Genomic DNA, 14,182 nt, shown 5'->3' on the forward strand with positions numbered 1-14,182 from the left:
CATTTCATTAAATTTTTGATCTATTTCTGAAAGATGAGTCTCCATAAGCTCCTGTAAAAAATTCCTTAGACCTTCTTTGATATCTTCTTTTAATTTCTGTATCTGAAATTTCCAATATTTTAGAAGTAGTTAAATCTCTTTGCTTAAAAGCCATTTTTAAACTAAGTAATACCAAGAAGAAGAAGAAAAAAAAGAAAAAGAAAAAAGAAAAATTCAGTAAACTTTTCTTCTTAAACACTGTAATAAAAAGATAAAAAAAGAAACAAGAAAAAAATTCCATTTAAAAAAAAATACCTTGTTATATTCTTCTTAAAGGTTCCACGCCAGCAATTGTAATAAGCATTTCCTTAGCTTTCACTTCCAATACACAAAACGCCATTTACTTTCAATATACAAAACGCCATTTACTTTCATCATCTCCAATCTTGACTACGAATACATTCTCTGTCAGGGAGTTAAAATCTTCTTACAATCAGATGCCAACGCTCCTGTTTCAACTCTGTCCGTGTTAACAGTCCTTCAGTAATCCATTTCAGTCGCGGAGATGGACGCTGCGTTTTGTTCTGCCATTTGGCAGAAGCGTTCCGGATTCCGGAGCTTTTTTCGGTCTATAGAAGGAGCGTTCCCACCAAGCCACCAGACTCTTCCTGGGGCTTTCCTGGGGGCTCTACTTCAGCCCGAATGCTCACCTCTCCCTCTTTGCCCGAGGGAAGAGGTTTTCAAGCCACTTGACAGCAGATTAACACTGTCTGAGTGGCTCTACAGAATCACACAGAACTGGCGATCTGAATAGATCGCCATTAACGAAGCGGAGCCACTGGAAGTCTGTCCCAGCTTTGGTTCTAAAGGCTGCAAAAAGTGGGGTTGTTGAAAATATGAGATTTGACATTTTGCATTTGGGATGGATTCTGCTGCCATGCTTCCCTCATAGTGCCAAGGACAAAGGCCTTACACACCTATCACATTTATGTGGAACAAGCAGTTCCATCAGTTGCCATTCTAGCTGCCCTACTGAAATTCCCTTAAGTATGTATCTTATGGTTGCAGAGGCCTGATCTCTTGTAAATTAAAAAAATCATGGACTTTATCCATCCTTCTTACAACAGAATGCTTAATATTCACCAAGTCCACCAAGCAGAATTTAGTGCAAGGGGGATCAGCAATAGCCATTTAAGCTACTAAGCTTGACAAATGGAAACAACCTTTTAAAATATAGATTGCACTCATTATGAAAGAAGTATTAGAGATTATACATTAAAACAAAAGTAATGTTTTAATTTTACTAACCTGCCACAGCTGCCCGTATGTTTTCCTTGTCTTCATTCCAGTTTTCATCTATGTTCATTCCCATTGCTTTCTTTCCCAGGCCAACAACTACTACATTTGGAAAGGCCTGCAACAAAACAGAAGGGAAAACAACTCATTTTTCCTTTTTCTAAAAAAGTCAACCAACTGGAATTTCAAGGAATATCTTTCAAGATTGGAGCAAATCTAGTATTTACTTCCTCACATTTTGAAATATTAAAATGGAGGGAAACTAAACTAGCATTATGCAGTAAATGGTCTCCAACAGTATTCCAAGGAATGAAAATGTTTTTTGTAATATCCAGTATCCAACCTGATGCATTAATGCAAAAAGGATAAGCAACAGGATGGCAAATGATTGCAAGAAACCCCTAAAAGGCTATTTTGTTTTTTAAACATTTAATTCAGTACATGCTATCAGATCTTTAAAACACATAATTGCAACCTCAGATGTTGGGATGGTTCATTGCTTTGAACAAGGATAGCAATACACTTAGACTTATATACCACTTCATAGTGCTTTACAGCTCTCTCTAAAGCTAAGCAGTTTACAGAGTCAGCATATTGCCCCCTAAAATCTGGGTCCTCACTTTACCAACCTTGGAAGGATGGAAGGTTGAGTCAACCTTGAGCTGGTAAGGATCGAATTCCTGGCAGTGAGCTGAAATAGTCTGCTTTCCACAAATAAAACTGTGATGCCATTTTCAACTATTAGTTTTTAGTTTTAGTCAAAGGTTTGCAATCTTTGCAATATTTTTCTTTTTGGAAGACTGAGTCACATAGCTTTCTTGGACCTGCCCCATGGCTTTCATCAGAGCTTTCATGCCCAAAAACAGTTTGCCAAATTCCCTTAGCTCAGGTCCCAAGTGTCATTTAAGAGATTAAGTTTCACAGTCAAGATTTGAAGGGCTGGAAGTCAACTTTTGAAGCCCTGGAACTGAGACTTCCGGCTAATGTTATGGTGAGATCAGACGTGAGGAGTGGGTCTCCACGCTCCCATGCTGAGTTCTCCTGTTGGAGGGTTCCAAAAGGGGTTAAAGTCACCCTGTAGGAGTGGTGAAGAAAAAAGAGATGCCCTGCAGGTCATGGAGAGCAGCAACTCTCCTGCTTGACCCAGGGCTTCTTCCCTCTCATCCATGACAGGGATGGCTGCCATGAAGCTGGGACAACCAAAGCAACAAAGAAATGTGCAGGAGCAGTGTAGATAAACAGTGACTGGAGTTGGGTGAGAAGATTCATTTTTTATTTAGATTTTAATCTTAAAAGGAAAAAAAAGAGGAAAATCGAGGAAAAAAAGACTCTTAGAACTATTTATTAAAGCGGTGAACAACCACAGAAAGAAAAATCCTAGACCCAAAAGAAAGGAACTAAGGGAGAAAAGCTACAGACTTTTTAAAACATAAAAAAATTGGACTTTAAATTGGATAGGCGTTGTTTTGGAAAGGCATTATAAATTGCTGGAATTATCAAATAGCCGATTTTGCTTTCATAAATTGAATTAAAATTGGATCAATCAATTTATCAGACTTAAAACAACACTGAAGCCTAAGCTGAGGGTGCCATCTACTGGTGAATGGAAAATATACCACACCTCTACAAGCCTAGGAAAATTCCTGATAAGAGAAATAAACAACATTCATCTGGAGGACCGTGGTGATACTATAACTATCTACTTTATGATTACTGGAGACTATTGTGAGAATAAGGAAGACTCTTAAGTAAAGTAAAGTGACTTTTGATTTGTGGAAGCAGCCTGGGCTATTTAAATGTAACTGTTTAATAATCCTGAGATGTAAAGAATTATGATTATTGAACCTTCTGAGGAGCAACATTGGACTTGAATACATTGTTTTTGGACTATAGACTAAGAGCTTACTAAAATAAGACAAGATGCTCCATCGGGGGAAATGAGTGAGGTTTCAAAAGAAATGGCGTTGATGTTTCAAAGCATTACGGCTGTGATGGTGAACCTATGACACACATGCCAGAAGTGGCACACAAAGCCATGTCGCCTGACTTGCATGGCATTGACCATTCCTCTTCCAGGTTTCCAGGACATGCATGTGCACCAGCCTGCTAATTGCTCGTTACTGGTGTGCATGCACATGCAACGATCAGCTGGCCTTAATGTATTACAGCGCATCATCACCCGCATGCAGCCCCGGGGCATTCTCCCCTTGCCAGCCAGGAGCACTGCCACCAGTCACTCCCCTGCGCCCAGCTGCCTGCCTTCCTTGTCACTGCCACTATGAAGAAAGGCCCAGAAATTGCACTGCCTGGGATCTACGTGGGCCGCTGCAGGGGGAGACCAGGTATGGCTGGCTGGATGCTGCCCAGAGCCTGAGCCTGGCAGGAGGAGGAACCACCACTGCCTCTTAGCTGGTGTGAATAGCATGCTGCTCCAGACTGCCACCACCCTCTCTTCCCCACCAGCTGCTTCTGCCACTGCCATGGAAGCGGCTGTGCGAGAACTGCCACAACTGGAGGTAAGGGGATGGCAGCAAGGATGAATGGTTCCTGGGCTTCCCTGTCTCCCTGCTCGAGCGGGCTTCTGGCACAGTCCCAGGCCTCTGGGGGAAGGGATTGAAGCCCCGGCCCAGGGCTTCTGGCACCACCAGGGAAACAGCTGTACGAGAACAGCCACCGACAGGAATGAGGGGGCAGCAAGGATGAGTGATCCGGGGTTTCTCTGTCTCCCTGCCTAAACGGGCTTCTGGTGCAGCCCCAGGCCTTCAGGGGATCCACCGGAGGGGAAGCGGTCATGTTAAGAGATATACCAGCCAGGAAGTGGTCATGCTCCCTGGTGGAAGAGAGTTGCACAAATCTTTGCTGGAGTGAACGGCCTGCCCGCTCTCCGGGCAGCGGCCAGCATGAGGCGAGCAGGCCATTCATTCCAGTAAAGGTAGATTGCTCATCCTTGCCACCACCGCCCCCTCGCCTCCGGCAGCAGCAGTTCTCACACTCCCCTAGCAGCATTAAAAGCTGTGGTCCGGGGCTTCAATCCCTTCCCCCAAAGGCCTGGGGCTGCGCCAGAAGCCTGATCGGGCAGGGAAACAGGGAAGCCTCAGACTGCTCATCCTTGCTGTCCAGAGGACTGCAGACTGCTTCTGAGCACATGCAGAGTGGAAGATTCTGCTACCCTTTAGGGCTGAATGCGGAAAAAGTCACCCCAAGACAAGGGCTGAGTGACAGGAAGAAACTGCTGCCGGCTCTGGACCTGGCGGCCCACAGGCTAAACCTGAGTTTTACAAGCCACTGCAATAACCACACAGCCTCACCAGCTCACCAGAAAGCCCACCGCATACAGACACAGCAAGAATCGGGCCAAACAGCCCTGCCTCGGAATAACCATTTTTCAGGCCCGAAACGGGGCACGGAGGAGAAACACATGTGCGGGGGAGCACATGCACAATGTGGGGTGAATGCACAGGAAGTGCAGGGGATCATGTGCGCATGCACATGTGGGAGGGTTCGCATTGCATTATGGATGCTGGCATGCACTGTTGCGCACACACACATACAGTTCTGGCATGCAACGAGAAAAAGATTTACCATCCCTGCATTAGGGATACTATGACAAAGAGTCACAGAAAGTAATAAATGAATACATCCATCTACAACGGCTTTTTGCCAAAAAGACAGATAAAAAATAACATGAGAATTGTAATAGATGTATTAGAATATTATGAGGCAAATCCAGACAAACAAGCAGGATTAATATTCTTGGACACCCAAAAAGCCTTCGATAATTTAAACTCCCAGGGTTTTATGAAACAAATAATTATTTAATCATCCATATTATCACAGCAGCAAGAATAATATACGCACAGAATTGGAAAAACAATAACATACCGACTGAAGATTATTTGATTAGAAAAGTCTTGGAATGTGCAGAAATGGATAAACTTAAAAAGGAGTTACAAGAAAAAGAGGAAACAGAATATTATATAGCGTGGGATAAATGGTATGAATGGCTAGAGGAGAGAGATAAAAGGCAATGAAAGATCTCTCAAATAAAGAAGATATAGGAGTAGAAATGTAAAAACAAGTAAGAGAAAGCAGAAAAAATGTAGTTTGTAGAAATGAAATTGGGTACACTCACTGATGGGATTCAGCCAGTTCGCACCACTTTGGGAGAACCGGTTGTTAACTTTCTGAGCAGTTTGGCAAACTGGTTGTTGGAAGAAATCACTAGGGCAGAAAACTGGTTGTTAAATTATTTGAATCCCACCACTGGATACACTGTTATTTATATGTATATATGTAAATAAATTAATATTAGACTTGTATGTATAAAGGATATATTGAAATAAGGGAGAAAAATGGACAAGTAAGAAATGATTAACCGTTGCGAAAGAAACTATTGTTTAAAGATTTTTTTTTGTTTTTTGAAAAATGTTTAATAAAAATTATTTTTTAAAAAAATCACAGAGAGATTAAGACCCTATTGCAAGGCACAAATGGGAAAATAGAAAATATCCTACAACTGATAATGAATGAAGATCGAAGAGTCCAGGAAAGAGTGGAGACAGCAGAAAGAATGGAGGAAAAGATAGAACAGACAAACCAGAAAATAAAGCAAGAAGATGATGAGAAGACAATAAATAGAATAATGACTGATGAAATAAACCAAGGGAAAAGTATTTTAAGACAGGGGTCACCAACCTTTCAGACCTCAGGGACCACTAAATTCATATTTTTAAATCCTGCAGACCACTAATATGAATCCAGCATGCCACTCGCTGAAGCTGGCCTCCCAGTGATGGGATGGGGTCCTTTTAGGCACTTAGTTTGGCCTAAGAAAGAAAGAAAAATCTCTCTTTCTCTCTCCTCTCTCTTTGTCTGTCTGTCTGTCTCATCTCTTTCTCTCTCCTCTCTCTCTCCTGTCTGTCTGTCTCTCATCTCTCTCTCTCATCTTTTTCTCTCTCCTCTCTCTCTCTTATCTTTCTCTCTCTCACCCTGTCTCTCTCAACTTTCTCTCTCCCATCTCCCATCTCTTCTTCTCTCTGTCCTCTCTTTCTCTCATTTCTTTCTCTCATCTTTCTCTCCCCCCATTTGTCTTTCTCATCTTTCTTTCTCTCTTCCTCATCTCTCTTCCTCATCTCTCTTCTCTTTCTTTCTCTTCCTTTCTCTTTGTCTGTCTCTCATCTTTTTTTCTTTCTCTCTCTCTCTCTCATCTCACTCTCTTATCTCTTTCTCTCTCTATCTCTCTCATATCTCTCTCTCCTGTCTGTCTCTCTCCTCTCTTTCTTTCTCTCTCTCATCTCTCATCTCTCTCTCCTTTCTTTGTTTGTGTCTCTCTCATCTCTCTCTCTCATCTCTTTCTCTCTTTCTCTCCCCCTCTCCCCCTCTCCCCCTCTCTCATCTCTCATTTCTCTCTCATCTCTTTCTCCTCTCCCCTTTGTCTCTCTCATCTTTCTCTCTCCTTTGTCCATCATTCTCTCTTTCTTTCTCTCTCCGCATCTCTCTCTTTCTCATATCTCTCTCTCTCACCCTGTCTCTCTCAACTTTCTCTCTCCCATCTCCCATCTCTTCTTCTCTCTGTCCTCTCTTTCTCTCATTTCTTTCTCTCATCTTTCTCTCCCCCCATTTGTCTTTCTCATCTTTCTTTCTCTCTTCCTCATCTCTCTTCCTCATCTCTCTCTCTTTCTTTCTCTTCCTTTCTCTTTGTCTGTCTCTCATCTTTTTTTCTTTCTCTCTCTCTCTCTCATCTCACTCTCTTATCTCTTTCTCTCTCTATCTCTCTCATATCTCTCTCTCCTGTCTGTCTCTCTCCTCTCTTTCTTTCTCTCTCTCATCTCTCATCTCTCTCTCCTTTCTTTGTTTGTGTCTCTCTCATCTCTCTCTCATCTCTTTCTCTCTCTCTCCTCTCCCCTCTCCCCTCTCTCATCTCATTTCTCTCTCATCTCTTTCTCCTCTCCCCCCTTTGTCTCTCTCATCTTTCTCTCTCTCCTTTGTCCATCATTCTCTCTTTCTTTCTCTCTCCCGCATCTCTCTCTTTCTCATATCTCTTCTCTCTTTCTCTCCTCTCTTCCCCTCTCTTTGTCTGTCTGTCTGTCTGTCTCATCTCTTTCTCTCTCTCATCTCTCTTTCTCTTTCTCATTCTGATTCTCTGGTGCTCTCTAGGTCTCACAGGCGCTTCTTCGGCCTTTGTTGGTGCTGGACAGATCTCAGTGCTCGGGGAGATGCCCAACCTGCTGTCCGCCCTGAGACACTCACCTGACCCAGTTGCAGCTGATGCTCCGCATTGGGTCATTCCATGTCAAGTGGTCTGATTTCAGGAAAGTGCCCAGGTCGACCATCATAGATTTTGATGAAATTTGGTGTGAACATGCACACACATCCCCAATTAACATTGGTAAAGTGCTTTTTTTGCCAATGCAATACTTGCAGAGATATAGTCATTTGTATAACCCCATACTGCAACCTTTGACAGTATGACTGAAATTTCAGCAACTTTGAGACATAATATCTCCGGCAATATTTTGTGAAGAGAAACAAAACTTGGCCATCTTGTACAACTTGTTGTGCTCTATTAAACAAAATAATAAAAATATTCTCATGAGGGATCGCCATCTAGATAATTGGGAGCAAATTTGGCCAAAAATGATTGCAGCACAAAAAATGGTAAAGTTTGGCTTCTTATATCTCTGGAAGGAAAGGTAGGAGAAACGTGAAACTTTGTATGTAATAACCTAGCAACACAAGGTTGTCGAATATAAAATTTCATTTCGAGTATTGTATCGGCAAACATAACATTTTACCAATGTTCACTGGGGACGTGTGTGCATGTTCACACCAAATTTCATCAAAATCTGTGATAGTCGATCTGGTAGCCCCAGACCACTTGACATGGAATGACCTATTGTAATGGGCTCCAGGAGGAGGAGATGTCACATCCCCCATTGTGAAGCGCACTATATTTAACTGTGCTGCAAGAGCAGTGGGCAGGCCTTGGAGGCACCAACAGCAGCGGCAGAGAGAAATGGCTGGGTTGGGCCAGTGTTTCGGGCCTGAGAGGAAATTGCACATCTCCCCGAGAGACCGAGGTACATGGAGCACCAACAAGGGCTTGGAGAAATGCCCGCAAGACCCAGCAAGAGATGAAGCTTCGCTCCCACTTTGGAATATGGAGTGAATCTCCATCCCCTGCCCTTCCCTTCTCAGGCCAGGGGAAGAGTGATGAGGAGGGGAGGGGTGGGCCAGCCACTGGTGGCTTCAGCCACCAGGAAGCCACAGCAGGGGAAGAAAGAGCCAAGAGTTGCTGCCACCTGTTGCTTCAGCCCGACTGCATTACCATCCCTCCTTGCACCATTACCTTGTTCTGGCCGGCAAGGGCTGCGCTATTCCTTGCACGTTGCACCAATCACAAAGTTACAAGTTGCATGTACCTCCCTCTACGGCAGAGATTTCCAGCCCCACCACGAGCTGCCTGGCCGGTCCCATATTCCAGAGTCTAGTCACAGAACTGGCCATTGGTCATCCTGAAGCAGCTCCTCCACCCAGGTGTGCTGCGGACCAAAATTTTCCCACAGACCACCTCTGCTTTAAGAGATTTAAAAATGAAATTTGATAACCTGGAAAATATTTTCAAAAGGGAGATAGGGGTTTGGGTGGATACTCTGGAGACCTGGCAGCTTAAGAGGATAGAGATGGGAAAATTATTCAGACTGAATAGTGAAGACACAGATGCTGATAGAGACAAAGATCCAAGAGAGATATATGGGAGGCAAGCTAAAAAAAGAGTAAGAATTGAGATATTAAAATGGGCACGAGATGATTGGATAGAAAGAAACTATTTTTTTCTTTTTTTTCTAATATAATGATAGCCTGATTAAAAACTGGACTAGAGGTAGAAATAAGAATACACACCTTTATATAAAGCATTGGTTAGATGGAAAGATTGGAGGTTGAAAGATGGTATTACTTATTGCTTAATATCATTGGCATTAAAATGGAACACTGAAATATTGAATAACTACTCTAACACAAACATGCATATCAATACTAGGATTAGATAAGTTTGATTAATGTAACAATTATTATTATTATATTTTATTCATTAAACATGAAAGTCAACTGAATGTTCAAAAATGCATCACAAATACCATTGACTGGTGCTAATGGTTGATACGGATTGCTGCCAGCGTCCTAGGTATCAACCAAATACCTTCTTAAGATGTATGAAGTTCCAAGTTTTGCACTTTTGTTCCAGTCACTTTACAGTTGCACGCTCTGGTTCCCCAGCAGTAGCAACTGAGCCCTATAGCCCATTTTTTGGCAGATGGCATCTGGCATGGTCCTGTTGACCGGAATGACAACCTATCTGGTATGGAATTTGTTGAGTTCTTCTCATCATTGGTGATGGTAGATGCCTGGGTTGGTTCACGGTGGCTAAGCCAGTACAGATCTGAAGACTGGCATTTCCATAACCATAGGGACCGCACCTGATAGCTGTCCAGGCCCAGCCATCATCATCATTATCATTATTATTATTGCTGTTTGTATCAAAATGAATTATACCCAGAGGCCACATTGTTCATGTATTAATACTGATGTATATTTAAAAATAAAAATCCAATAAAACTTTTTTTTTAACAAAAGCAGCCTGGAACCTAGGGCTGCATTCAATGTACTCTGGAACTCAGCATTCAGAGTGCTGCCAAATGAATGACCCAAAGCTGTATCAATACTGTCCCAATGCACAGTGAAATTCCCTTCTAAAAGTCAGGTTCCCCACTGGCTAAGAAACTTGGTTGTAAGCAAACCAGAGTGGTTTTAAGACAGGCAGCTATACAGGTAGTCCTTAACTTACCACAACTGGGACCAGAATTTCCATTTCTAAGCAAGATGGTGGTTAAGTAACTCATGTCCAATTTCATGACTATTTTCCATATTAAGTGAAGCATTGAAGGTGTTAAGTAAATCATGTAGTTTAAATCAGGTTCTGCTAAAGGGTTTTACTTTATGAGCAAGAGTTGGCTGCTGATAGTTATCATTGCATTTTAACTATTTTAACTCCTCAAGGTGCTCTGGCAACCTGCCTGATTTGTAAATCTGACTTGCAGATATTGCTGATGAAAAGGAAAGTATTCAGACAGAATGGTTTAGGTTTCATGATGGCTGTGACTGTTATTGATCTTCAGTGTGTATTCCCCCATTTCTAATCTAATGATTGGAATTTAGGGCAGCTTTTTGAAAGCAAAGAAGCTTTTTGTATTTCTGTACAGGTAATCCTTGACTTACAACAGTTCATTTAGTGACCATTCAAAGTTAAAATGGCACTGAAAAAAGTGATTTATGACCGTTTTTCACACTTACAACTGTTGCAGCATCCCCACAGTCATAGAGGCCGGGCGAGGCGAAGAGACTTTCAATGTGAGTGATGTCAAGTTGGCTATGCCCACCCAGTCACATGACCACACAGCCATGCCTACTCAGCTGGTCATTAGGGCAGAGAACCGGTTGTTAAATTATTTGAATCCCACCACTGGGTCACCTGAATAGTGCAAATGGGTGTGGAGCTTTCTTGAAACTGCTGTCTTTTCAGCAGTTCCAAGAAAGCTCCACATCTATTTCTACTACTCAGGTGACCCTGGTGACACAGAAAAACCTCCAGGTGACCTCAATAACTCTCTAAAACTCTCTATTCCAACTGTGTGCAAGGAATATAAATCCTTCCATTCCCCACTATCCAGTCAGAGCTGAAGAAGCTTCTTGGATCAGAAGCAAAATGTCTTCAAAGAAAACAAGAAAGTCCAGTTGCCTCTTGAAAAAGCCCCTTTGAGATTTCCATCTCATCTCCTACCACTAGATGACCTTTTCAACATTAACTATCATAATAACTTGATTCTCAATCTTTGCTTCAACCCTGGATCTGCTGTCTTCTTATGAGGTTAGAGCAAGCTGTGAGAAGAAGCCAAACTCCACACTGGAAAAACTATGGGATGTATACATTTTTATTCCAGTGTTGTTCTATAAACTCTGCCAATGAGAAAAATAGTTCTGAAGAATCTGTTTTTATCAGAGAGAAATAAAAAAAGTGCTATGGGAATTTTCACTTACCATATTTGTGTAATATTGTAATTGGCTAATTCTCTTCTTCAAAATTCAGCAGGAAATCCTCAAAGTTCCACCACACTCTTCTTTCAGCAAAAAACCCCCAAAACTTTAAAAATTAAGAGGCACAAAGTTAAATTAGTTAAATATTTACCCCCTACCTGATGCAAACCATGAAAGATGCGGGTCTTCCCTTTCTTCAGAGGTGGTCCAGAACTATAGTAGGAGACAAAGATGTTCAGTAGTCCACAACAAAACAGATGTTGCCCACTCACTATCAGCAACTGAATCAGAAAATTAGCCTTTCCCAGAATAGGCTTCTGCCTGGTTTTATACCTAAGGTTAGCTTCTGTTCATGTACTCAGGTTTTGATTATAATGGTAGGTAAATATACTATCAAATATCAACCTATGAAAGGCAGGATTCTTGTTTTATGCTGAGAGAGAACTCGTCTCTCTCTAGAACAGCAGATGATGAGATAAAACCTTTAGATCAGTGTCTTTCAACGTTGACAGGGTGTGTGGACTTCAACTCACAGAATTCCCCAGCCAACCATTGGCTGGGGAATTCTGGGAATTGAACTCCACACATCTTAAAGTTGTCAAGATTGAGAAGTACTGCTTTAAATCAAGTGGTTTTCTCAGACTTACGTTTGAACTAATCAGTCCTACCAATGTCTCCACCAATGCATTTGCATCATTAATGCCTTTCTAACTTAGCATATCTAAATTCTAGTTTTAAAATCCTCACTCACATAGATGTGACCCCTTGGCTTTATAAAAACCAACATCCAATATGACCAAGAGATTAGTATCATTTAGTATATTGCTAATCACCGGGTTCTAGTTAGTGAACCATTAAAACTATGCATACTTTGGACTCTCTTCCAAAAGGTGCTTCAGAGGGCCATGCATATAAAACAGCAGTGTTTTAAAACAGCCATTTCTTTTCCTGGAACTTCATGGCAGCTACAAAAGCACACACATTCTCCTGGAAAAAGAGCTGCTTGATTTATATGAATGTTATATTCAGGTTCATACAGGAACCTGTATGCAATCTTTTGAGAATAATATTAAGTGTTGTAGGGCCCTTTTGATTATGACTGTTAGGACATCTCACTTTTCTAGTCGCCTGCTCCTTACTTGAAATTGAGAACACCTGACATAATGAGCTTTTGGGGAAGCCCATAAAAGGAAGAGGGGTTGCATGCAAAGAGAGTGATGGAATCAACTTCATTTGAATGGCAAAAAGATGAATGTGGGAAAGGAGGAAACAAACTTGCAACAACTTCTGCAGCGACTTGCAAAACATCCTTAAGGCCAAATGTTTTTCCTGTCATTTTGCAACAGTTTAATAAAGAGAAGGAAATGCAACCAGTTGCTTACAGGAACAGTAACTCCTTCAGCTTCCCATTGACTTGTTTGTCAAAAGCCTCTCCTGCATCAGACAACTGAGAAGGTTCATCATCACGGTCGCTGGCAAAGGCTCCAAGAATGAGACCCTACAAAGGTGGAGGTTTAGTTAGATAACATCCATAAAATAATGGCAGATTCTTTCCACAAGCTCAAGATTGGAGGGCAAAACATTTCCACCACAAATTCATAGGTTTTATATTGTATCATTCTGATGGAACAATATTCTCTTCTACTGTAACCAGGGTCACTCTGAGATATATTAACTTTTAATTAATAGGTTAATTTCACCTAACCTTATCTTCTTACACATGCTCATGACAGGCCAGTCTTTTGAAAGAAAAAGCTATGCAGTGAAAGATCCTACACAAATTGGGAAATAGGCAAAATCCCTATTTAAACCATGTAACTGCTGCAAATTCCTACTCCCAGCCCTTGATGGCTTTCTCTTGCCCCAAGATCCAAACTCACCTACCTTTCCATAATGAGGACTACCACTTTGTTGATGAGGCATTGTCTGCAGAACTGCTGCTTCTGGCACTTTCAGCTCACTACCGAGGCAGATTTTATAGCAGGGACGATATCTTGGTCCCACCTCCAAGGCTTAACTCTATCCAATGTGAAAACAGAAGGAACAGCAGGGCATGAGCCATGCAAGCCCTCAAGGTGCTCAGTGCTGCCTTCCCAGATTTCATTTTGTTTATCTCAATTTGCCTTGGGGAAAAATCTAAGGAACAAGCTAGAAACAGGACTCAGCAGGTTCAGAAAGCACTTGATCTGTGCCAAGACCATATGTAATGCCCATGGTCTATTCCAGTGTTTCTCAGCCTTAGCAACTTTAAGATGTATGGACTTCAACTCCCAGAATTTCCCAGCCAGCATAGTCCACGTATCTTAAAGTTGCCAATTAGGAAACTCTGGTCTACTCACTTTAAAGACTTCCAGATGCTAAATCAAGGCACTTGTCCCTTCAGGCGGTTTAAAGGATTTTTGCAAAAAAAAAAGGGGTGTGTGTGTTATTCTCAATTTTTGGGAGACTGGCAGCAGTAGACCTATCTAGTCTTTTTTCTATTTTGTCACATATTCCCAGGTTTTTTTCTTGTCTTTCTCTATACAAAAGATTGTTTTTTTAATTATTGCCCTAAAAGTGGCTGAAAACCATAGTTCCACATAATTTAAAGATTAAGAAACCTGATCTCTTAAGACTTAGAGCAAGGCTGTTCTGAATTAAACCATGTTTTGAGTGTAGGCAGACTAAAACCAAAGCTGCACTTAAGGCTGGAAAAACTGCTGCTGCCTGTCACTGAGGACAATATCAATCTAGATATCATTTAGTCCTCTGAGATCATATGCAAAATCAATATAATTTAGTCACTCAGTTCATCCACAGAAGAACAAATAGGGGA

At 41.7% G+C, this 14,182-nt stretch overlaps 1 protein-coding gene across 4 annotated transcripts in view; it reads right to left on the bottom strand.

The window, feature by feature from the left end:
* Positions 1–14,182, bottom strand: part of LAP3 (leucine aminopeptidase 3) — an 85,612-nt gene that overhangs the window by 50,223 nt on the left and 21,207 nt on the right. For 3 of the 4 annotated variants that reach the window (XM_058193768.1, XM_058193766.1, XM_058193767.1), the window contains exons 2-4: positions 12,750–12,865; positions 11,526–11,580; positions 1,288–1,393 (exon numbers count right to left, since the gene is read on the bottom strand). In XM_058193768.1, the coding sequence (XP_058049751.1) occupies positions 1,288–1,393; positions 11,526–11,580; positions 12,750–12,865 (277 nt within the window). Of the gene's footprint in view, positions 1–1,287; positions 1,394–11,525; positions 11,581–12,749; positions 12,866–13,251; positions 13,387–14,182 lie in introns of all 4 variants that reach the window. The other variant, XM_058193769.1, reaches the window with a different exon arrangement.

Source organism: Ahaetulla prasina, chromosome 8 (genome assembly GCF_028640845.1).
Source record: "Ahaetulla prasina isolate Xishuangbanna chromosome 8, ASM2864084v1, whole genome shotgun sequence".
Lineage (NCBI taxonomy): Eukaryota > Metazoa > Chordata > Lepidosauria > Squamata > Colubridae > Ahaetulla > Ahaetulla prasina.